This window comes from Melanerpes formicivorus, unplaced genomic scaffold (assembly GCF_026170545.1).
Source record: "Melanerpes formicivorus ecotype bairdi unplaced genomic scaffold, bMelFor1.0.p_v2 SCAF_6, whole genome shotgun sequence".
NCBI lineage: Eukaryota > Metazoa > Chordata > Aves > Piciformes > Picidae > Melanerpes > Melanerpes formicivorus.
The window spans coordinates 2,221,357-2,244,592 of NW_027142358.1; the positions used below are offsets into that span (position 1 = coordinate 2,221,357).

The 23,236-nt window shown below is 45.2% G+C and overlaps 2 protein-coding genes across 6 annotated transcripts in view; both read right to left on the reverse strand.

Moving 5' to 3' along the window:
• VWA2 (von Willebrand factor A domain containing 2) overlaps positions 1 to 388 on the reverse strand; it is a 29,851-nt gene extending 29,463 nt beyond the window's left edge. The window contains exon 1 of the mRNA XM_068139330.1: positions 320 to 388. Coding sequence (XP_067995431.1) covers positions 320 to 368 — 49 coding nt within the window. The 5' untranslated portion in view covers positions 369 to 388. The remainder of the gene's footprint in view (positions 1 to 319) is intronic.
• The window catches only part of TDRD1 (tudor domain containing 1), a 41,964-nt gene continuing 19,095 nt past the window's right edge, over positions 368 to 23,236 (reverse strand). For 3 of the 5 annotated variants that reach the window (XM_068139325.1, XM_068139326.1, XM_068139327.1), the window contains 11 exons: positions 22,819 to 23,067; positions 20,190 to 20,312; positions 18,928 to 19,038; positions 17,972 to 18,142; positions 15,702 to 15,908; positions 14,276 to 14,392; positions 13,957 to 14,067; positions 12,354 to 12,521; positions 11,388 to 11,609; positions 11,163 to 11,209; positions 8,326 to 9,196 (listed from right to left, as the gene is read on the reverse strand). In XM_068139325.1, the coding sequence (XP_067995426.1) occupies positions 9,104 to 9,196; positions 11,163 to 11,209; positions 11,388 to 11,609; positions 12,354 to 12,521; positions 13,957 to 14,067; positions 14,276 to 14,392; positions 15,702 to 15,908; positions 17,972 to 18,142; positions 18,928 to 19,038; positions 20,190 to 20,312; positions 22,819 to 23,067 (1,619 nt within the window). In that variant the 3' untranslated portion in view covers positions 8,326 to 9,103. The other 2 variants (XM_068139328.1, XM_068139329.1) reach the window with 2 other exon arrangements.

Genomic DNA, 23,236 nt, shown 5'->3' on the forward strand with positions numbered 1-23,236 from the left:
CCAGGCTCCAGCTCCAAAATTTACAGTCATAAGCACTGGAGATATCAACTAGTTGCACTGGACAGACTTAGGGAGTTTTAGTATCATAACAATATCAGTTTTCCAGGACCAGTCAGACATTTCACATACAAATCAGCCACATGTGTTGGGATTCTTAAGAAGGTGTGTCTCCAGGCATTATTTTCTCCCCTTCTCCATGAAAATATATTTCAGAGCCCCCAGTTCAGTTGCTATTCCTGGGAACAAAGGACTCTAGCTGGAGATGGAAAAGCATCACTGCACAGACACCACTGGTGCAAAATGACAACTTGAAACCTACCTTGGGAAAGCAGCAATGTGCAGAGAGACTCAAAGGACACGAGGCTCATGGTGACAAAACTGAAAGATGGGGGGGGGGGTAAGAAATAAAAATGAAAGGGGACTATTAATCCAGTTCTGAAGCCAACTTCTTTAATTACAGCTGATCATCTCTTTCCTGGTTGTCTCTTGTGATGAGTTCAGAAACATTTGGTCTGAGGGACAAAAGCAATTCCTTCCCTGGGGAGAAGGCAGACAGAATGAAAAAAAAAATAAAATGAAAATGAGGGCATGGTAGTAAAGCTCTCCCTGTGTGCTCATCTCCTGTCTTAGCAAACTGGAGGAAGCAGGCTTCACAGGGGAGGGAGAGACTGCCCAGCCCCCCTCCTTTCCTTCCTCCCATTGCCGCCTGAACCCCTACTCTTCTCCCTCCTTTCCTCTCTCCACCTCCTCCCTCTCCACTGCATCTCCCTTTCAAAGAGGAATCTCACTAGAGTCCCCCACTACCTTTGGGGAGCAGGTAGAGCCCAACACAACTCCTTTTAGGGTTCATCAAGTACAGGGCAGAGCTACATTCCCCCAACCCCACCATCACTTGGGGCTCTGGCTGAGACATCCCTGCTGAGGAGCACAAAGGGGGAACCTGTCCCCCGGCGCCTGCCTTGGCCAGTGCTGATACCCATCCTCATCACAGAGCTTCAAGAACACTCAGGCACAAGCTCTTTCATTTTTCACAGACTGGCTTTCTGGGGAGTTATTTTAATGTATGTGTCCAGCAAAGTCAATTTTTCTGCTCATTTTTTCCTTTGAAATCAGCAAGGCTGCCAACACATAGTAGCTGGACTTCAGTGACACTTTCAAGAATGTCCAGATTTAGCCTGAGCATGTCTGGCAGAGGCTTTGCTTTTCTATTTAAAACATGGATATTCATTCTTTTTTAATCTGGATCAAAAGCTCTGGGTGCCCTCACTTGAGCAAATTTGACCAGATTGACATAGAGTCTCTGTCTCTCTGACTGCAAAAGCACATCTTCATATAGTTGAAGGCCAGTAACTGATTTTCTTGATAACCAGCTCTAAGGGCTCCTCAATTTAAGAAGAACATTGAGACACTTGAATGTGTCCAGAGAAGGGCAATGAGGCTGGGGAGGGGTTTGGAGCACAGCCCTGTGAGGAGAGGCTGAGGGAGCTGGGGTGGTTTAGCCTGGAGAAGAGGAGGCTCAGGGAAGACCTCACTGCTGTCTACAACTACCTGAAAGGAGGTTGTAGCCAAGTGGGGGTTGGTCTCTTCTCCCAGGCACCCAGCACTAGAACAAGAGGACACAGTCTCAAGCTGTGCCAGGGGATGTTTAGGCTGGAGGTGAGGAGAAAGTTCTTCACAGAAAGAGTGGTTGGCCATTGGAATGTGCTGCCCAGGGAGGTGGTGGAGTCACCGTCCCTGCAGGTGTTCAAAAAAGGACTAGGTGTGGCACTTGGAGCCATGCTGCATATTCATTAAAACATGTTCTTCACAAACTGAGACTGCAGCTGTAACTCTCCTTCAGCACTGCTCTGTCTGCTATGGAGGATGTGGCACTGCCTCCTTGAAGGGAGCCCACTGCTAGGGCTGTTAGGTGGCAAGAGACGAGGCCAGTTGTGCTGCTCCCTCTTTCAGTCTCCCTCAGCCTCTCTCCCTCCCTCCCTCCCTCCCTCCATAAGCAAACTTTACTTTTTTCTTCCTGCCCATGTTTGGAGGCAGTAGGCCACCTCTTATGGGAACTCCAGGGTTCTTCTCTGCCCATCAAGCAAAAATTGAAGGCAAGCAGAAAAAAAAAAAAAAACCAACCCTAAAAACCAAACCACCAGAAATTTCAGTCTAAAAACTCTTTCTGGGAAGAACTTCTTCCTAACATCCAGCCTAAAACTCCCCTGGTGCAACTTGAGACTGTGTCCTCTTGTTCTGGTGCTGGCTGCCTGGGAGAAGAGACCAACCCCCACCTGTCTACAACCTCCCTTCAGGTAGCTGTAGAGAGCAATGAGGTCTCCCCTGAGCCTCCTCTTCTCCAGGCTAAGCAACCCCAGCTCCCTCAGCCTCTCCTCACAGGGCTGTGCTCCACAATGGCAGCACAAACAAATAAATATGCAAACAGGTAATTGTATGGAGGTTATGAAGGAATGCAGACAACTTGGTCACATACTCTGCTGAGAACCACTAATTCAAGGCTATGGGTTCCAGGGCAGTTACTGCAATTGTCTCTTGTTGCTGCCCTGAGCTGTGCAAATTTGAGAAAGCTACAGCTGGGTGCCTGGCTGGGAGCCTCACTGGCATTGCCTTGCACCAGCCAGAAACATCCACACCTGAGATGGATCAACTGTCACCTGCAACAGCAGGTGTGAATGGTTCCCAGACAATGAGGTGGGAAAGTGTCCACAGCCTGCACCCTCGAAGCAGGCAGCTTTCTTGTGTGTTATCAGCAAGACTGCATCTCACTGCTTTACTCCTTGGATACACCACCACGCCCCAGGGACACCTTTGTCCAGGAACTTCCCAAAGGGTCAGGAAGACTCCAGGTCTGTCATTTCATCTTACAAGATAAAAACAGACCCTGTTATTTCAGTTGTTAGTATCATCATGGGGTTCCCCCTGCAGGCCTCCCCAGCAGTGCCAGAAGGCATGCTTGCCACTGCAGCAGGCCACTGCTCAAGGAGTGTTAGGCTGGCTGCTAACAAAGCCAGGCCTCAAAGCACAGGCATTTGCTGGCTGGTTGGCTTAGAAGGACAAGCCTCACAGCACCACAAGATTGCTGTCACAATCTTCCCTCTTGAGGAAAGAAAATTCTGGTCTGTCCTTCCCCAAACTCCCAGTATTGCACAAGAGAAACTCTACCTTTCCAAGTCACAGGGATTACCTACAGCAGAGGCTGGAGAGAGAAGAAATCCCCTTTTGACATCTCAGGTATTCAATTTAGCTCTCAGAATGCAAGACATGCATGATGCCAAGATGTTCCTGATCATCTCACACCTAGCCCCTTTTACAAAGCTAACCCAAATTCCTATTCTTCTCCTGCTGCATCTCTGTGAGCCCCGAGGGCAAGCCACAGCCTGGGAATGGCATCACTCCAGCAAACACAAACAAGCTGTTACCTGCATGTACTTTCAGGACAGCAGTCTGTGGGCCCTTCCTAAAGGAGCTTTAGGAAGTGAGATTCTTCTGTGGGTTTGCTTCGGGGGTTTTGGTCGGGTTTTTTGGGGGGGTTTGGGGTTTTTTCCAGAATTGGGGTAGAATCAAAAGAGATTTTTTTAAGTTTACTTATTGCTCTTAGAGTCTTCCTGGAAGCCTGACTATCCTGGACTGACTATGCTCTTTGAATCTGCCTGGATTGACTATCCACTGAAGATGATGTAGTTAACCAGCCTAGCACACTACATGAGGAGTGGGTCAGCAGACACATAGCCTCTCTGAAGTGGGAAAATGTATATGGGACTTGCTCTCCGGTTGATGCCTCATCTTCACTATGCAAAGTAAACAAACCAAATGGAAGGCAACTTAGCAGAAGCCCCCATGAAATAGCTTTTACCATTTCCAGGTGACATTTTAATGTGTGTTCACATTTTCTTAGGTAACTTGGAAGTAGGGTCCTGTCCTGTTTCCTTTCTGCTCCAAGCTACTGGGGAAGGCATCTTCCTGCTTCTAACATACATGGAAACCAAGATATAGAGGTATTGCTCACAGGTGCTTCAATTTGTGGCACAACTGGGAGCCAGACTAAGAGTCTTCCTCTAGCCACTACATCCGGAAAAGAGAAGGAGCTACTCTAACGTCTTTAATGAAATGTTTGAGCATATTACAGGTATTATCCCAGGCCCTTCAGTTTTCACTTTGTCAGGACTTGATCAAGTATCTTTATGTCTCCTGTAGAAGGGTTTTTACTACGTACATGAGACACAAGCGGTGGGAACGCCTGCCCTGGTAAATTCAGCCCGGCCGCACCCCGAAGCTGCTAGACATGGGCCATTGAAAGCATTGCGGCATGGGTTAGGGCTGGAGGGGTAGATTTTGTGTCATATTTTGTTACTTTAATTACCAAATCCACTTTGCCGAGCCCAGGAGCAAAGCTCACACTCTCAGAGACACCGTGCAACTGGACAGAAGAACAAACGGGGGCTGAGGTTCTCCCTGCCCCGGGTGCCAGGTCTTCTCTTGAGACAGGACTGAAACTCGGTCGAGCAACAGAACTTTTGCGTGGCTTCAACCATCACCTCCCTTGCTCCTGACCAGCACAGGGGCTTTGCCCCGCCTGCCGCAGAAGCGGTGTCCCGCCGCCCCTCCGCTTTCTCCCCGCACCCCGCGCAGGGGCCGGGAGAGGCTTCGCCGCTGCCCCGAGGTCCGGCCGCTGGGGACCTGCCCCGCCACCCGGAGACTCACCCTGCCGCGGTCACCTCCTTGCCCCGCTCAGCAGCCACCGGCCCGCCAGCCCCCGCGCTCTGCCCGGGATCCGCGCTCCCGGCCGGGCTGGGAGGAGGCAGCGGCCCCCGCAGAGCCGGAGGAGGAGCCGGGCGGGGGCTGCCTCCGACGCGCTCGGCCCCTTACCGCTTTGCCGCGGGACCGAGAGGGTTCCGCAGCCCCCCGTCGCCAGCCAACGAGCGCCCCGTTAGCCACTCCGCTTGCCCCAATGGTCCCTAAACTCCAAGGCACAGGTCTTAGATAGTACCAGCTAAAAAAAGTTGAATTGCGTTTTACCTTTTCTCTGCAAGACTCTGTAGTGCGTAGTCCGTGTACACCCAAGGGGTTTGCAAGCAGCCTCCTTTACATTCGGATTTATATTGGCTCCAGCTGTGACAGCCTCTTTCCCTCACCTGCACCACATCGTGGCACGAGGATGGGGAGGGGAAAACCCCCAACCCAGGAACAGCTGTACTCACTAGCTTACGTTTAAGAGTCACGTAACATAAACAGGGGACAGCTGAACATACCAACCCCTCTACCTGGCACACAGCTTAATGGGCCTGGAGGCACCACCAGGAAGTAAAACCAGACTGGGGCCATCAACACCCATAAGAAAACCCATCTTTTGAGGCTCTTTAATGCTTGATTTTCCACAGAAAACTATTCTTCACCATATTCACAGCTGCAGCACTTGGAAAAATTATTTAAGTGGGCTCATTTTGAAAATTCTAGGGGTTTGTTTCATGGTGGGTTGTGTGTTTTGATTTTGTTCCACAGGTTTTGCTTGGTTGAAGCTGTTGGGAGTGCAGTTGAAAAACAGGGGTGCAAGTGTAGGAGGAGAAAATAACTACACGAGTTCCTATTCTTTGAAAAGTGGTAGCTGTATGAATTGCTACATTTCCTAAAAACAAACTGGAATTTCAGGGGGCAGTAGGATAATTTCACTAACAGAAGGTACACTAGAGTAGCAGATTCCCTTACGAGGTGATCAGCATTCCTTATTCTGCCTGCCACTCCTTTTCTCCGTAGGACACAGTGCCTACCATCGAGGCTCATTCTGGAAACAGTCCTTGCCCTTGAAAGCCGAGCAGTGCAAGAACTCCACAGTAAGGGTAAAGTGCTGAATCCCAATTGGGTGTTCTCCCTGCCCCATCCCCAGGGTCAGCTGGACTGCAGGCAGGAGGCAGAGCTGCATACTGTGGAGCACAGCAACGAAACAGCACTCTTACAAATAACAGCACCTTCAGAAAACGTGAAGAGATACTTAGAAGGGGAGGAGGGGTCAGATTCACCCATAGAGTTTGAAAGCAGAGCAAGACCTCACAAGTTCAAGCCTTAAGACAGCACCAACTTCCAAAAGTGCTGTACCACCTTGCCCTGGCAGGTTTAACCAGCATCTAACATGTGCAATCACTGCTAACTGCACAAGACTGAGCACTGCTAGTTGAAGAGTATCTTGCACATATCTCTTCACACACAGAACTAAACACATCAACTATTTCATAAGGTGTACAGACAAGACACTCCCTTGCCCCTGCTCAAGGGTATGTAAAGAAGGGAAAGCAACACCAAGTGCTAAATAACACATCTAAACATTTCAGTCAAAACCAATCATCACAAGGACACTTTAGTTCTTCCAACAGTGAGTTGTAAATGAAAATATGTTCTTTTGAAGGACATGGATTTCTGAAAATCAGCAGGCTTCATTGTCACTGTTCCCCTCTCTGCTCTTCTGGAGTTTCAGTTCAGTTGTTTGTTTTTCCGCTAGAGGAGTATTTTTATTTACCAAGAGCATGGATGTTACAGTTTACAGTGCTTCATGTATCTTTTGTTCAGACACAGAAATATACTTCAAAATTAGATTCTATGCTGGCCTTCAGAGAAACTTATCAGCTATTAATTATGCTTATCACTTCAGGAATAGATTTCAATTACAGATTAAAAGGAGCAGAGAAAAGTAAAGCCAGAGGAACTCAAGGCTACATCACTGGTTAGGGTGCACTGTGAGTCCTGTGTCCAGTTCTGGGCCCCTCAGTTTAGGAAGGATGTTGACTTGCTGGAACATGTCCAGAGAAGGCAACAAAGCTGGGGAGGGGTTTGGAGCACAGCCCTATGAGGAGAGGCTGAGGGAGCTGAGGTTGCTTAGCCTGGAGAAGAGGAGGCTCAGGGGTGACCTTACTGCTGTCTACAACTACCTGAAGGGAGGCTGTAGGCAGGTGAGGGTTGGTCTCTTCTCCCAGGCAACCAGCACCAGAACAAGAGGACACAGTCTCAAGCTGTGCCAGGAGAGATTTAGACTGGATGTTAGGAAGTTCCTCATAGAGAGAGTGAGAGAGAGTGATTGCCCATTGGCATGGGCTGCTCAGGGAGGTGGTGGAGTCACCATCACTGAAGGTGTTCAGGAAGAGACTGGATAGGGTGCTTGGTGCCATGGTTTAGTTGATTAGATGAAGCTGGATGATAGGTTGGACTATGATCTCAAAGGTCTCTTCCAACCTGGTTTATTCTATTAAGTCACAAAATAACAGAACTGTCAGGGTTGAAAGTGACCCCAAAGATCATCTAGTTCCAACTCCCCTGCCATAGGCAGGGACACCCTTCACTAAATCACATTGCCCAGAGCCACATCCAGCCTGGCCTTAAAAACAGGTCCATGATGTTTCCACCTTCCTCAGTTGTTTTGTCCCTACATCAGTGCTCCAAAAGATTTAATCTGGAATTAAGGGAGTGAATTAAGTCTCTCAGCTGTATGGTATCTCTTACTTCTCCTTTCCTTCTGCTGTCTAGTATTAGTCAGACAACTCAGCTGCACCATACATATATCTTCAAGCGAAACACCAGAAATCACGGATTTGCCTTAGTAGAACAACCAAAGGTTCACCTTTTCTTCTGCTTATAAAGCATAAACAAAGTGACTGCTTTTGATTGCTGCAAAGTCCTCTTCTGAAATGCAAATGACTAATAGAATAGAATAAACCAGGTTGGAAAAGACCTTCGAGATCATCATCCAACCTATCATCCAACACCATCTAATCAATTAAGCCATGGCACCAAGTGCCTCATCCAGTCTCATTTTAAATACTTCTAGTGATGGTGACTCCATGACCTCCCTGGGCAGCACATTCCAATGACAAATCACTCTGTGAAGAACTTCTTCCTAACATCCAGCCTAAACCTCCCCTGGTGCATCTTGAGACTGTGTCCTCTTGTTCTGTTGTTGCTCTGTTGGTGGTTGACTGGGAAAAGACTGGTAGGAGGGGTGGTACATGGAAAAGCCACAGGAGGATTAAAGCTTTGCATGCAGGCAAATGCTTGTGATAGCCATTACAGCACAAAAAAACAACTTCAGAGACCCAAATCCAAGAGGTTAATTATCAACTAATTCAAGCCATTTAACTGTAATAAAACATTAAGTCAAACAAAAATATTTCACTTTCACAACAAGTTTAATCCCAAGACCCTTCTAATTTGCCCAAAGCCTGCAGTAAAAATATATCCTCATCCAAGTGAGCAGAAAAGCTGAGATTTCAATTACCAAATGTCTGCTGTGCTGTCTGAACAGTAATTCAGCATTCCTTAGTGACACTGCCCCTGGATGAGTCAGAAATGACAGTTAGGTACCAACTACACTTTACAGAAATAGTGAAAAATCTGTTAATAAGCTGGTATGGTATTTTTGTCATACCTCAGAACAGGACTTTTCACTTAGCATGTGAAAAAAATTTGATGGGGTAGAAATCCTGACAGCCTAGCTAGAGACAAAATATCTCCAACAGAATTTACTTCAACACAAGTTGAAGTAATTAACTTCAGCATAGTGTAAGTGTAAATAAAGAACTGTGAGCATTTAAGTGTTCACTGATTTTAGAGTGAATGAATTACATGCAGACCAAGACAAGATTCAGTCTTTAATGATGCTGAAACCAAGTTTATGAAGAACAACTTTCGGTCGAAATTCACATTGGAAATGAAGCCAAGAGAAGACTAAACAAGGTAAGATAACAGTTTTCCCCCAAGTAAAATTAATGGTTCTGAAGTTGAAGCAAGCTTTACAACCACAGTAATTTCAAATGCAAGTCTGCAGAGTCAACTCACACTGCCATGGCCTTTCCATAAAGTTCTGTGCATTCAACAGCAAAATAAAAAGCAAAAAGCCTTAGCAGCACTCTGGGGTATAAAACAAAACCAGAACAGTAAATCTAGCTTGCAGCTTTGAAATCCTTCAAGCTACATACTTATTCCACAGTAGCAAAGCAAGCATACAAACACAGGTATGCAAACAGCAGAACTACTACAAAGTGACTCATTAAGCTGATGAATACACGTGGTCCTTCCACAAATGGAATGGCAGCAACCTGGAGTATGTGCACGTGCCACAGGCTTAGTTTTCCAACAGTTTCTTCATTTCAATGAATCCATCTGGATTCCAGTATTTGTTCAAAATGAAGAGTAGGACCTTCTTATACTTTTCAAGCTGTGGAATAGGCAAAAAGAATTAGAAATAAAGAATAAAAATAAAAAGTGCCACCAGTGTGCACTTGCAGCCCAGAAAGCCAATCACATTCTGGGCTGCATCAAGAGAAGCATAGCCAGCAGGTCAAAGGAGGTGATTCTCCCCCTCTACTCTGCTCTGGTGAGACTCCACCTGGAGTACTGTGTCCTGTAATAGGGGCTGCAGAAGTGGAAAGATCTGGAGGTGCTGGAATGTGTCCAGAAAAAGGCCACAAGGATGATCAGAGGGCTGGAGCTCCTCTCCTATGAGGACAGACCGAGAGAGTTGGGGCTGTTCAGTCTGGAGAAGAGAAGGCTCCGAGGTGACCTAATTGTGGCCTTCCAATATCAAAGGGGGCTACAAGAAAGGTGGGGAGGGACTTTTTAGGATGTCAGGGAGTGATAGGACTGGGGGGAATGGAACAAAACTAGAAATGGGTAGATTTAGGTTGGATGTTAGGGAGAAGTTCTTCCCCATGAGGGCAGTGAGACAGTGGAACAGGCTGCCCAAGGAGGTGGTGGACACCTCATCCCTGGAGGTTAAGGCCAGGTTGGATGTGGCCCTAAGCAAGTTGATCTAGTGTGAGGTGTCCCTGCCCATGGCAAGGGGTGCTGGAACTAGATGATCCTCGAGGTCCCTTCCAACCCTGACAATTCTATGAATTCTATTTTTTAAAATTACTGATTTCAGACTTGGGTAGATCCTAAAACCACAAATTAAGTCTTTTCTGCTGTAAAAATATTCTGGAGGGAGAAAGACAGCAGAACTGTGGCTGTCTTCCCCATGTCCCCTCTCCCCGCTTTTATTTTTTCCAGGAAAAGAAACTTCCTTGAACCAAACTGATAAAATACTCAAATGAGGACTGAGATAAAGATCTTACATTTGGTCATTCACACCTGACTATTTCCTATGTTTTTTGTTACAATGGAATCTTCTCTCTTCTCCGTGGATGTCAGAAGACTGAGCCAAACTTACCCAAGAAATGATGGCAGGAAACAGGATGTGAACCGACTTCAGAAAGGACATTAGAGAAATCAAACTAAAAGATCAAATTGATCTAGAAGCAGAGAGGGAAGGGAGAAGGACAATCAACAGCCTGCAGTGGGACAGAGAAATGGGCCACATTCAGGAGCAGCATAGCTTTACTGACTGCAGTGCCTAGAGTGCATTAAGAACAGTGCGACCAGGAGGTCAAGGGAGGTTCTCCTCCCACTCTGCTCTGCCCTTGTGAGGCCACATCTGCAGTACTGGGTCCAGTTCTGGGCTTCCTAGTTCAAGAGACAGGAAACTACTGAAGAGAGTCCAATGGGGAACTACAAAGATCATTAGGGGACTGGAGCATCTCTTACAAGGAGAGATTGAGAGAGCTGGGGCTATTTAGCCTGGAGATGAGAAGACCAAGAGGGAATCTTATCACTATCTAAAGGGTGGGAATCAAGAGGATTGGGCAAGATACTTTTCAGTGGTACCCAACCACAGGACAAGAGGCAAAAGGCACAAACTAGGACACAGAAAGTTCCACATAGAGTAAAGTTTTACTTACTTTGTGGGTGATGGAGCACTGGAACAGGCTGCCCAGAGAGGTTGAGTCTCTCTCTGAGGACTTTCAAAACCTCCCTGGACATGTTCCTGTGCAGCCTGATCTAGGTAAATCTGTTTCAGCAGGGGGGTTGGATGAGATGATCTCCTACCATTCTGTGATTCTTTGTGGCAAAACACAGACTAAAGAAGTCTGTGTGATCTATACACAACTCTCCCCCAGTTTCAGGGTGCTCTAAATATTACCACATTCAAAACGGAGAAAAGGCATCACGATACTGACTTTGCCTCTCCTCACTGTTTCAGAGCCATGACCTCCCTTAGTGCCATTTGCTTTCCACACAGGGTTTCTTTTAAATTCTGGAAACATAAGAAAAATAAAGCAAGAAGTGCAGGAACTGAATCTTACTTCCACTTTCAACTCCGCGCAGCAGCACTCGGTCTCACCTCCACTGCCTACAAAACACAGAGCAAGTGAATGAGCAAATTACAGAGAGACACTGCTTCCTGAATTTCAGACCTGGGGTGTGGAATCCTCTATGGCTTTTCAAAGGAAAAGTCACTTGGGCACCCCACATGCCCCCAGTTTAAACTTTCAATTGCCTATTTAAAGTAATTAAGTAGAAGTACGTACTGTGACATTTAGCAGGTGAGTTTTCAGCACTGCAGGTCTTGACCAAACCTTCCATTACCAGTCTGTCAGCTACATCCAGGATACCATTTTCACAGTGTTTCTCCACTGTTACTAAGTTAGCATTTCCATTAGTCCCTTTCATTGTAATTTTGACACATTTATTCAGTAACATTTCTTTCAACTTGTCAAGTAATGATGGAGACCAATCAGCTTTCTCTATACCTGCAAACAGCAAAATGGTGCAATCAAGTTTGCTCTGGAAAGGATTCCTTTGTGGTGTGACTTGAATCCTACACATAATGCCATCACTGCTGTTGAAAATATGCTACTAAATCTTCCTAACAAAGTTATCTGTAGAATGTAAGCTACCTTACTAAACCCAACTAAACCCCTTCCCTTTCTGGAAAAGCTTTCACAGTAGTAATCAGTATAGTATTTCACAGACTGTATCTGGTTGGAAGAGAACTCAAAGATCAGCCAGTCCAACCTTCAACCCAGTACTAAAGGTCAACACTAAACCATGTCCCCAAGCACCAGGCCCACACGCCACCTGAACACCCCCAGGGACAGTGACTCCACCACTTCCCTGGGCAGACCATTCCAATGTTTGAGAACCCTTACAGTGGAAAGATACCTCATAGCATCCAGCCTAAACCTCCCCTGGTGCAGCTTGTAACCATTTCCTCTACTCCTGTCACTTGCCATCAAGGAGAAGAGGCTGGCGTCGTCCTCTCTCCACCCTCCCTTTGGGTAGTTGTAGAGATAAATAAGGTATCCCCTCAGCCCCCTCTTCTCCAGGCTAAACAATCCCAGCTCCCTCAGACTCTTTGTAGGTCATGTGCTCCAGGCCCATCATGTTGTTGATGATCAGCAGATCATCATGTTATTTAACACCACTGAAGAATGAATACTACAATCAGAATCTGTACAGACTGTGCAAGGAAAGGAGTCTGGGCTTTTTTTTACCTGCAAGTGAACAAGTAATTGTCTGAAAAGGCAGCTTTAAGTAGGAATCAGTGATTGGCAGGACCTTTGAAAATGGTAAAGTTGCTGTGCTCCCATGGTCTACATATAGTACTTTGACTGAAGACTGAGAGACATTCAGAACAAGAGCTCTGTACCAACGGCCAGTGCCTGAAAAGATTGGAACAAGAAGAGCCACATGTGAAGTGCCATCTTATAAACACAGCTTATCCCAACAAGAAGAATCTGTGTAGTTTTCCAGGAATCTTTATATACCTTGGTATATTCTAAAGACCACATGATAAGAAGCAAGCCTACAGGGAATAGTGTGATTGCTCTATTCACCCAAGCATACTCCTGTAGTCTGCCTTGGTTTTTGAGGTTATTGTGGGGTTGGTTTCTTTGGGTTTTTTGCCCTTTGTTGTTACTTGGGGTTTTGTTTGGTGTTGGGGCTTTTTGGTTTGTTTTAATTTACCTATTCTGTCTTCCATGAGCTGTTACCTGATCTAGAACCCAGCTCCATTTTTGGCACTTAGCCAGTCCTCCTGTAACAATTCACATCAACTCAACATTTAGTATTTGAATCCACACTGGTTTTGTTTAAAACAAACCTGGAGCTAATGTATCAGCAGATTATCTCCACTTTTGAAGGACTAAAACAATAAATTAAACTTTCCTTAATGTTAAGAGTACTTCTGACTTGAACTAGCAATTTGCTAAGCCTGGACAGCATGCTAGGCTAACGAAGTTGACTGATCAGTTGGCCCAGCCAGTGCCACCATCCTGAGCTTGCACAAAGAACAATAGAAGAGACACCCATGTAACCACAAAACAGAAGTTGGTCTGTATAGATGCAAAAGCACACTATTGCTCTGCCATGAATTTCATGCCTCAAGTTTCAGTTTAAACAGTAACTACCTTCCTTTCTTCTTAAAGCTCCATGCATTTTGCAGGGTACACCCCATTCCTTATTTTCTCTCCTGGGCTGTCAGACTGTTTCTTTGCCCTGAAGATACAGCCAGGTTATCCTTTGTGACAGAATTACAAGATCCATAAACAGTTTAAAAGATGGTGGGTATCCTTCTTCTAAAGCAAAAATGGAAGCAGCTGTGTTCATAGAATCAGGTTGGAAAAGACCTCAGAGATCATAAAGTCCAACCTATTACCTAACACCTCATGACTAACTAAACCATGGCTTCAAGTGCCACATCCAATCCTTTTTTGAACACCTCCAGGGACAGTGACTCCACCACCACCCTGGGCAGCACATCCCAAAGGCAAACAACTCTTTCTGTAGAGAACTTTCTCCTCACCTCGAGCCTAAACCTCCCCTGGCACAGCTTGAGGCTGTGTCTTCTTGTTCTGGTGCTGATTCCCTGGGAGAAGAGACCAACCCCCACCTGTCTACAGCCTCCTTTCAGGTGGCTGTAGAGAGCAATAAGGTCTCCCCTGAGCCTCCTCTTCTCCAGGCTAAACATCCACAACTCCCTCAGCCTGTCCTCACAGGGCTGTGCTCGAGACCTCCCCCCAGCCTCACTGCCCTTCTCTGGACACGTTCAAGTGTCTCACACTGGTCAAAGAAATTAAGAATAAACTACTACCTTACCTGAAAACTTGGCACAACAGGCTTCCCCCAGCTTTGGTCTGAAGGACTGGTTCCTACAGGATTTACAATAGTCTTCTAGTTGAGTCAACAGCTGATGCAGTTCCTCTTCAACTACAGAAAAAGAGCAGTTGATAACTAACCGTATTTGGGCACAGTGAAGAGCATACTTCACTTCCATGCTCCCCTGCTCTCACCTTTGGCATTTATTTTTTCTGGTACTGTCCAGGTTACATTTCCACAGGGTTCAGTTCACTATACACTTTCTTCCTGCAATAGTGACTTCTCGGTAATATTTAGAACAGTGAACACTTTTCCTTACCTTTACTTTGAACTGGTACAGCATAGAACAAGTCTGGGCCTACAACTTCTGTTACACGGACAGACAGAGTTTCATCTACCACCAATTCAATCAACTTCCAGTGCCCAAGTGAGGTTTCTAGCAGAAAACATAAAAGGCAGTGTAACACTTTCCTCCATGCACATACATGTTAGAGGCAACTGCTACAAAATATCTCTTTGAATTTTATAGACAACTGCAAGTCTCCTTGCTTAATGTGTTGTTCATAAACTATTAGCATATGCAAGTAGCTAAAGGAAAAAACACCCCAGGAAAATGAAAGATTGGAAAGTAAACATTGCAAAGTTCAGTCACAGAATGTATCTGGTTGGAGGAGACCTCCAGGATCATCCAGTCCAACCTCCAACCCAGTACTGAAGGGTCAGTACTAAACCACCTCCCTAAGCACCACAGCATCACCAAGGTTGGAAGCAACCTCAAAGATCATCAAGTCCAACCTGTCACCACAGACCTCATGACTAGACCATGGCACCAAGTGCCACATCCAAACTCCTCCTGAACACCTCCAGGGATGGTGACTCCACCACCTCCCTGGGCAGCACATTCCAATGGCAAATGACCCTCTCAGTGAAGAACTTTCTCCTCACCTCAAGCCTAAACTTCCCCTGGTGCAGCTTGAGACTGTGTCCCCTTGTTCTGGTGCTGGTTGCTTGAGAGAAGAGACCAACCCCTCCTGGCTACAACCACCCTTCAGGTAGTTGTAGACAGCAATGAGGTCTCCCCTGAGCCTCCTCTTCTCCAGGCTAAACAACCCCAGCTCCCTCAGCCTCTCCTCATAGGGTTGTGCTCAAGGCCTCTCCCCAGCCTTGCTGCCCTTCTCTGGACACATTCAGGTGTCTCGATGTCCTTCTTAAACTGAGGGGCCCAGAACTGGACACAGATCCACATGCTGCTTGAACTCCTTCAGGGATGGTGACTCCACCACTGCCCTGGGCAGGCCATTCCAGCATTTGAGAATCCTTTCAGTGAAGAAACATTTCCTGGTATTCAGCCTGAACCAGCTTGTAACCATCTCCTCTAGTACTATGCTTATCAGAAATAAGAAGCTGGCCCCTTTCTCACTCCAACTTCCCTTCAGGTAGTTGTAGAGAGGCAGTAAGGTCTCCCCTCAGCCTCAACACTTGTAACTCCACACCTATCAAACACCAAAGCAGCCCATCATTTAAGACAAACCCGGTGACTGTTATGTCTCTGTCTGCACTGCCATCTGCAGGGCACTTTCTGTCGAGCTGTAAAAACTGACATCAAACCCATTATTATTAACCATGATTAGAGTGCAACATCAAAGTTGAAGGCTGAAATACTGAAAATTCATGTTCAAACTGAAGAGCAACATTCATTGAATTACCTTTTTGGTCAAAAGACTTGCTTGGAAGTTTATTTTTACCTTTTAGATTTTCCTTCACAGCCAGTTTTTCAGAAGTTAGTATCTCATTAATCACTTTTGGATGGCCTGTGGAATTGTCAATAAGCTCCACACCTGCCCCATGACTGGAAAAGGAATTTACTGTGGCTTGAAGCTTTATCCCTGAAGTGCATGTACAAAATCTTGCTGTAGCTTCTGGAATCCATTTGCCATTACTAGGCTTTATACCTGGGAAGCAGGAGAACTGTTCAAGATGCCTGCATTCAATTGTTTTCTTACACATTCTATTTCTCTTTTTAAAATGTTTTTGTCCATTTTAAAGCACCACACAGAATACTGAGGTTACTTTACTGCCTTAGGGACATGCATTGTACTTCATCCTGTTCACTGGCCTCCCTCTTCCTCTGTTGTTCTAAAAATAACACGTTTCCTCAGCACTCCCAAATTTTGTTTTCCACATTTTATGATATTCTAACAAGTAAACCCCAGGCTTTTCAAAGGAGCAGAAAAAGCCTTTTAAGAGACCAAAAGGGAAAAAAAAATCCCAGTAGAGTAGATCTTGGGTTTGAGCTTTTTCCTGTTTCCATAGAATGGTCTGGGTTGGAAGTGACTCCAAAGGTCATCTAGTCCAACCCCCTCTGAGGTAAGCAGGGCTATCAACTAGATCAAGATTAAGTTTTGGTTGTTTTTTTTATGTATTGATTGAGCCAAGTACACTACATTAGAAAGAGACAATAATTCTGCAGAATTGTGGCTTGGTGTAGAAAAGCAAGAAGCAGAGAACTGGTAGGAGACAAATAGCAATATGATGCCGAACGCTCTGTGAATCAAATGAAGCATCCCTACAGAGAACTTCCAAGGCCAACTTGCTTCATAAAAACCAGAAGAGCTCCTTTGCCTGCAAAACTTTGAGAAATGATTAAGTGGACACAAGCACATTTAATCCCAGCAAGGCAGCAACCAAAAGCTAGTAAACACTACAGATGAAGCAGAAGTAAATGACAATTTCCCTGGGACTGGTAGCACAGTATCACAAAGCTTGGAAGAGACCTCAAAGATCATCAAGTCCAACCTGGCACCACAGACCCATGACTAGACCATGGCACCAAATGCCACGTCCAATCCCCTCTTGAACACCTCCAGGGATGGTGATTCCACCACCTCCCTGGGCAGCACATTCCAATGGTGGACAACTCTCTCAGTGAAGAACTTTCTCCTCACCTCAAGCCTAAACTTCCCCTGGTGCAGCTTGAGACTCTGTCCTCTTGTTCTGGTGCTGGGTGCCTGGGAGAAGAGACCAACCCCTTCCTGACTACAACCACCTTTCAGGTAGTTGTAGAGGGCAATGAGGTCACCCCTGAGCCTCCTCTTCTCCAGGCTAAACAATCCCAGCTCCCTCAGCCTCTCCTCATAGGGCTTGTGCTCAAGGCCTCTCCCCAGCCTTGCTGCCCTTCTCTGGACATGTTCAAGTGTTTCGATGTCCTTCCTAAACTGAGGGGCCCAGAACTGGACACAGGACTCAAGGTGCAGCCTAACCAATGCAGAGTCCAGGGGCCCAATGACTTCCCAGTAAGTAACCTCCAATGACTACCACTAAGTCACCTCCATGCAGCTCAGGGAAGAGAACCATAGAATCAATAAGACTGGAGCCAATTTTTCTGTTAAATGCCAATATGCTTTGTAGCAAGGCTAAAACAACAGCTTTCACAATTTCCACAATTGTCTATATGGAGCTAGAAACTGTATAGACATTTATTATTAAAAAGCAAACAAAAAATACCAAACCACAGAAAAAAAGCCCAAAAAGCAGAGTTCTGTGAAGTCAGGGCAGCCTGATCTACTTGAGGACACCCCTGCTTGCTGCAGAGGGGGTTGGACTATCACACAGTATCACAATATCACCTAGGTTGGAAGAGACCTCAAAGATCAAGTCCAACCTGTCACCACAGACCTCATGACTAGACCATGGCACCAAGTGCCACGTCCAATCACCTCTTGAACACCTCCAGGGATGGTGATTCCACCACCTCCCTGGGCAGCCCATTCCAATGGTGGACAATTCTCTCAGTGAAGAACTTTTTCCTCACCTCAAGCCTAAACTTGCCCTGGTGCAGCTTGACTAGATGACCTTTAGAGGTCACCTAACCCTGGTGCAGCTTGACTAGATGACCTTTGGAGGGCCCTTCCAACCCAGACCATGTTGTAATTCCCATCATCAGCTCCTCCCCCAAAGCAGCAAGTCTCCAAATGCAGTATTTCTTTTAAGAGAAAGCATTCATAAGAAGATCCACCTGAGAGCCAGCATTTAATTCCTTGAAATGGGAGTGTGAGGAACGAGGGTGAGATCTGACGTATTTTATCCAGTGGTACTTGCTCACTATTTCCATAGTCCACAAACTGCACTTCAATATTCCCCTGTGAAGCAGTGTTCTGCACCAGAGCACGGTACCAGTTACCATCAGCTGGAGTTGAAAATAAATACAAAATAATTCAGATTACTTCATGGATTCACAGAATCAACAAAGTTGGCAAAGACCTCAGAGATCATCAAGTCCAACCTATTACCTAATACCTAACACCTCATGACAACTAAACCATGGCTCCAAGTGCCACGTCCAATCCTTTTTTGAACACCTCCAGGCATGGTGACTCCACCACCTCCCTGGGCAGCACATTCCAACGGCAAATTACTCTCTGAAGAACTTTCTCTTCACCTCAGGCCTAAACTTTCCCTGGTGCAGCTTGAGACTGTGTCCTCTTGTTCTGTTGCTGGGTACCTGGGAGAAGAGACCAACCCTCATCTGTTTACAACCTCCTTTCAGGAAATTGTAGAGAGCAGTAAGGTCTCCCCTGAGCCTCCTCTCCTCCAGGCAAAACAACCCCAGCTCCCTCAGCCTCACCTCATAGGGCTGTGCTCCAGACCCTCTCCAGCCTTGTTGCCCTTCTCTGGATATATTCAAGTGTCTCAATGTCCTTCTTAAACTGAGGGGCCCAGAACTGGACACAGGACTCAAGGTGTAGCCTAACCAGTGCTGAGTACAGGGGCAGAATGACTTCCCTGCTCCTGCTGGCCACACTATTCCTGAAGCAGGCCAGGATGCCATTGACCACAAGTTTAGCAGCACTTATTTTTAGTAAATAAATCCAATTCTTTGCTATCCTCTACCAATGCAAACATACCAGCTATGTAATTTTTTTCCCTTTATATTTACCCTGTCAAAACAAAATACTGCAGTCTGTTACTTACCAGAGTAAACAGCACAGCAAGGTTCTCCATTCTCAGGCTTAAAAACATTTGGTGGAGTTTTCTGGCAGTATTCAGACAGTGATTTGTTAAGTGAATTTAGAGCAAGTAACTCTAAAAAAACATTAGAAAGAAAAACACAACCAGAAAGACAAAAGCAAAGAGATCAATAAAATAAGGTTATCTGAACTTCAGGACCATTTGTTGTATGGCTTACTTAGGCAAGATTTGATGGGAGACCTGTGAATTTTACCATTTCATTAAAATAAAGGCAAAAATAAGACACAAGCTGAGGACACCAAGTTAACTTAATTTACTGGATAGCAGGAAGAGGTGAAAGAGCTGATATTTACTGACAGCAGTTCAGCATGATAGAAAAATTAGCAGTAATTCTTCCTGCTCATCCCACAAGCACCCTTCCCTACAGAATCTGAAGGAGGTTTTACAGCCAGATACCACCATGGGAATTATCTACTTCAGCCAATGCAAATGACAGGTTATGGAATCTCACCCTACTTACGCGAGTTTTTTCTATCAAGTCCTTTAGCCTGCTCTATAAGATCACTTTTAGAGAAGAATTAGTCATGTTTTAAAGGCGATAATGCAGAACAAGTAATGCAAGGTATGGACAGGTAAGTTGAGAAATGTTTCCCTCACTTTTTATGATCTACCTTATATTCTGTGCCTGAATGCACTTCCAGCCACTGAATTCCATCACACATTTTCTAGCAAGTTGAAAGGCCAGTGGCTATCAGAAGTCTTTATGCATACAAATAGCAGAATGAATGAAAGTTTTTTTGGCTTATCTAGAAGGAAGTGCCCAAATCTGTATTTTCTCACTTTCATGTTATTTTCTCTACTTTGAATCTCTAAGTTTCTATATTTTGTAACACAACAGCATACTAGAGGATAGCTCTCTAAACACTGCACAAGCATATGGCACATGTCTCTTATTTACTGTCTTTTGTTTAAGATATTCTTTGCCTAGGTTATGGCAGCTCTTTCCACTTTTCTCTACATTCATTCCATTTTATTCAGTTGCTTCACTTCAACATTTACAGATTTCAAGTCTCAGAGTCACAACACACCATGACCAAATTTCTTCATCACTTGTACTCCTGGGTACAAAAACATGAGGGGAGCCTTGGTGCTAGAAGATCACTTGAAACAGTAATTCATTAGGACTAAAATAAATGACAAGTGATTCTGAATAAATTAAGCAAACAAAAACTAGCAGAAAGAAAAAGCAAACTAAAAGGACTTACCATCATTATTGGAAATCTGACAGTAGAATTCTCCAGGATTGTACACTGTACACACTATGACATCTACTGTTTGTTTAAGATTTAGTTTAATCCATTCATACATTCTTTTGTTCTTTTTGTCTTCTAGAGAGGACAAAGAAGAGACAAGTAGAGGAAAGAAGGGGGGGAATAAACAATTATACATCCTGAATGCTCATTCATGTCTTTGAATTTAGAATAGAATAGAACTAACCAGGCTGGAAGAGACCTTTGAGATCGAATCCAACCTATCATCCAACACTACCTAATCAACTAAATCATGGCACCAAACACCCCATCAAGTCTCTTCCTAAACACTTCCAGGGATGGTGACTCCACCACCTCCCTGGGCAGCACATTCCAATGGCCAATCTCTCTTTCTGAGAAGAACTTCTTCCTAGCATCCAGCCTAAACCTCCCCTGGCACAGCTTGAGACTGTGTCCTCTTGTTCTGGTGCTGGTTGCCTAGGAGAAGAGACCAACCCCCACCTGGCTACAATCTCCCTTCAGGTAGTTGTAGACAGCAAAAAGGTCTCCCTGAGACTTCTCTTCTCCAGGCTATAATTTCTGTTATAAACCAGGCTAATTACCAGTGGGAACCTCTTTGCAGAATAAAAACAAGTAAGAGAATGTGCCAGAAGCTTAATGTATTTCATCACTACTGAGAAGGGCAAAAGCCACTGATGAAGAGGGAAAAGTAGTCACACAAGGAGGTACAGACCAGGAGGCAATCATGTGAGCAAGGGGGACTCTGGGGAACCTTGGTTCCTAGGAAACAGGGGTAAGGGCATAGAAGAGGGAAATAGCTGTCACGAAGGAGTACTGGAACTAGTCTAAGAAGGTAAAAGAACAAGAAGTAACTGAGAGACTGCTTGCAGAAATTTGTACTGAAAGCTTATAATTTAACAGAATTTGTAGAGTAGATCACATGAACACTAGAATTATGGAACACTGGAGAAGCCATCATTTTCTTCATTAGCATACAGTTAAATCTTCCTGTATTTTTCTTAGCTGTTATGTTTATTACAGCTTGTGGTGGTGGCTGGCAGTGACCTCAGTACCAGAGAAGGTCATGAAACAGATCATCTTAAGTGCCACTACACACCATACAGAGGACAACCAGAGCACCAGGCCCAGCCAGCATGGGTTTATGAAGGGCAGGTCTTGCCTGATTAACCAGTGATCTTCTGTGACAAGATGATCTGACTCTTGCATACTGTTCACCTGGACTTTTGAAAAGCCTTTGACACCGTTTCCCACAGAATTCTGGTGGACAAGCTGGCTGCTCATGGCTTGGATGAGCACAGGCACTGCTGGATAAAGCACTGGCTGGGTGAAAGGGCCCAAAGAGCAGTGCTCAGCAGAGTTAAATCCAGCTGGCAGCCGGTCACAAGTGGTGCCCCTGAGGGCTCAGTGTTGGGACCACTTCTGTTTAAGATCTTTATTGATGATCTTGAGAAGGATATAGAATCTCTCCCCAGTAAATCCACAGACAACACCAAGCTAAGTGGAGTGTTGATCTGCACAAAGGTAGGAAGGCTCTACAGGGAGACTTGGATAGATTGGATTCATGGGCCAATGTTAACAGGATGAGCTTCAACAAACTCAAGTGCCACCTGGGTCACAACAACCCCATGCAACACTACAGGCTTGGGGCAGTATGGCTGGAAAGCTGTCTAGCAGAAAGGGACCTGGGAGTTCTAATTGACAAACAACTGAATATGAGCAAGTAGTGCGCCCAGGTGGCCAAGAAAGCTAATGGCATCCTGGCTGGTATTAGCAATACTGTGTCCAGAAGGAGCAGGGAGGCAATTGTCCCCTTGTACTCACACTGGTGAGGCCACACCTTGAATACTGCGTCTGGTTTTGGCACCTCAACACAAGAGTTGGAGCAAGTGCAGAGGAGGACAATGAAACTGATAAAGTCACCAACCCTGGCTGTGTTTAAAGCTCATTTAGATGTGATGCCTGGGGATATGATTTAGGGGTGAACTTTGTAAAGCAGAGTTAATGGTTGGACTTGATGATTCCAAGGGTCTTTTCCAACCTGAATGATTCTGTGAAGACAGGAGTCTTCCTACAACACAGAGAAACCTGATACAAAATGTGCAAATCTCTCCAATTGCAACTTTGGTCACTGAAAGCAAAAATCCCAGTATAGGCATGGCCTTGAAGCTGTATAGGCTACTGCAGTCAAATGAATTTTCAAGGATGAAATAATGTGTAAAATACAGAACTGTGAAGATGAAATATTATTAGAGCTGAAGGACAAGGGCCTAAGAACAAGCAGGTACTAACTACTCATACCCTACTCCAAATGGGAATTGTAAGAATTCTAACCAGAATAAGTGAAATACTAGTACAGCCTTCCAAAAGGCAAGCATTTCCAACTTTGCTCTGTATGCACACACATATACATGCACATCAAGTCATACAAGCAAACACACCATTTCTCCATGGCAAAGCTGCCACGCTTAAACTTCAGAGCTGTTAACGCTAGACTTCATGAGTCAGACTGTAAAGTTTTTACCAGCTGAGAACCTGCATTCTTTGTATCCACTCTAGTAGGAGGTTAAATAATGCCAGCTCAGCAGGACATGCTTGTACTCACCATTTGCTGGCTTAAGATCAGCCATTCCAATTGCTGGCACAGGCATCCTCGATTTCTCAGCTGCACAGCCTTCCTCTGAGAGATAGCTTGATACATCTATTGCTGAGATAGCTGATGCATCTATAAGCTCCACAACAGATCTAGAATCATCTTTACCCACTACTTTTATTGCAAGCACTTTGTTTGTCACCAGTTGGTTCATCAAAGAAACAGTGTTTGTGGGCCAGCCTTGTGATGGTGGCTTTATACCTAAAAAATAACCACACAGCAACAACACAGGGAAAAGTACAACCTTGCTGTTTAATACAGTAGAATAAGCAGCAGAGATACTAAAGTAACTCACCCCCACTCCTTGCACTTGTAACAAGATTCCCAATTATTCAGTTTGAACATTAGTAGTACTTGGACTTAAAAATCA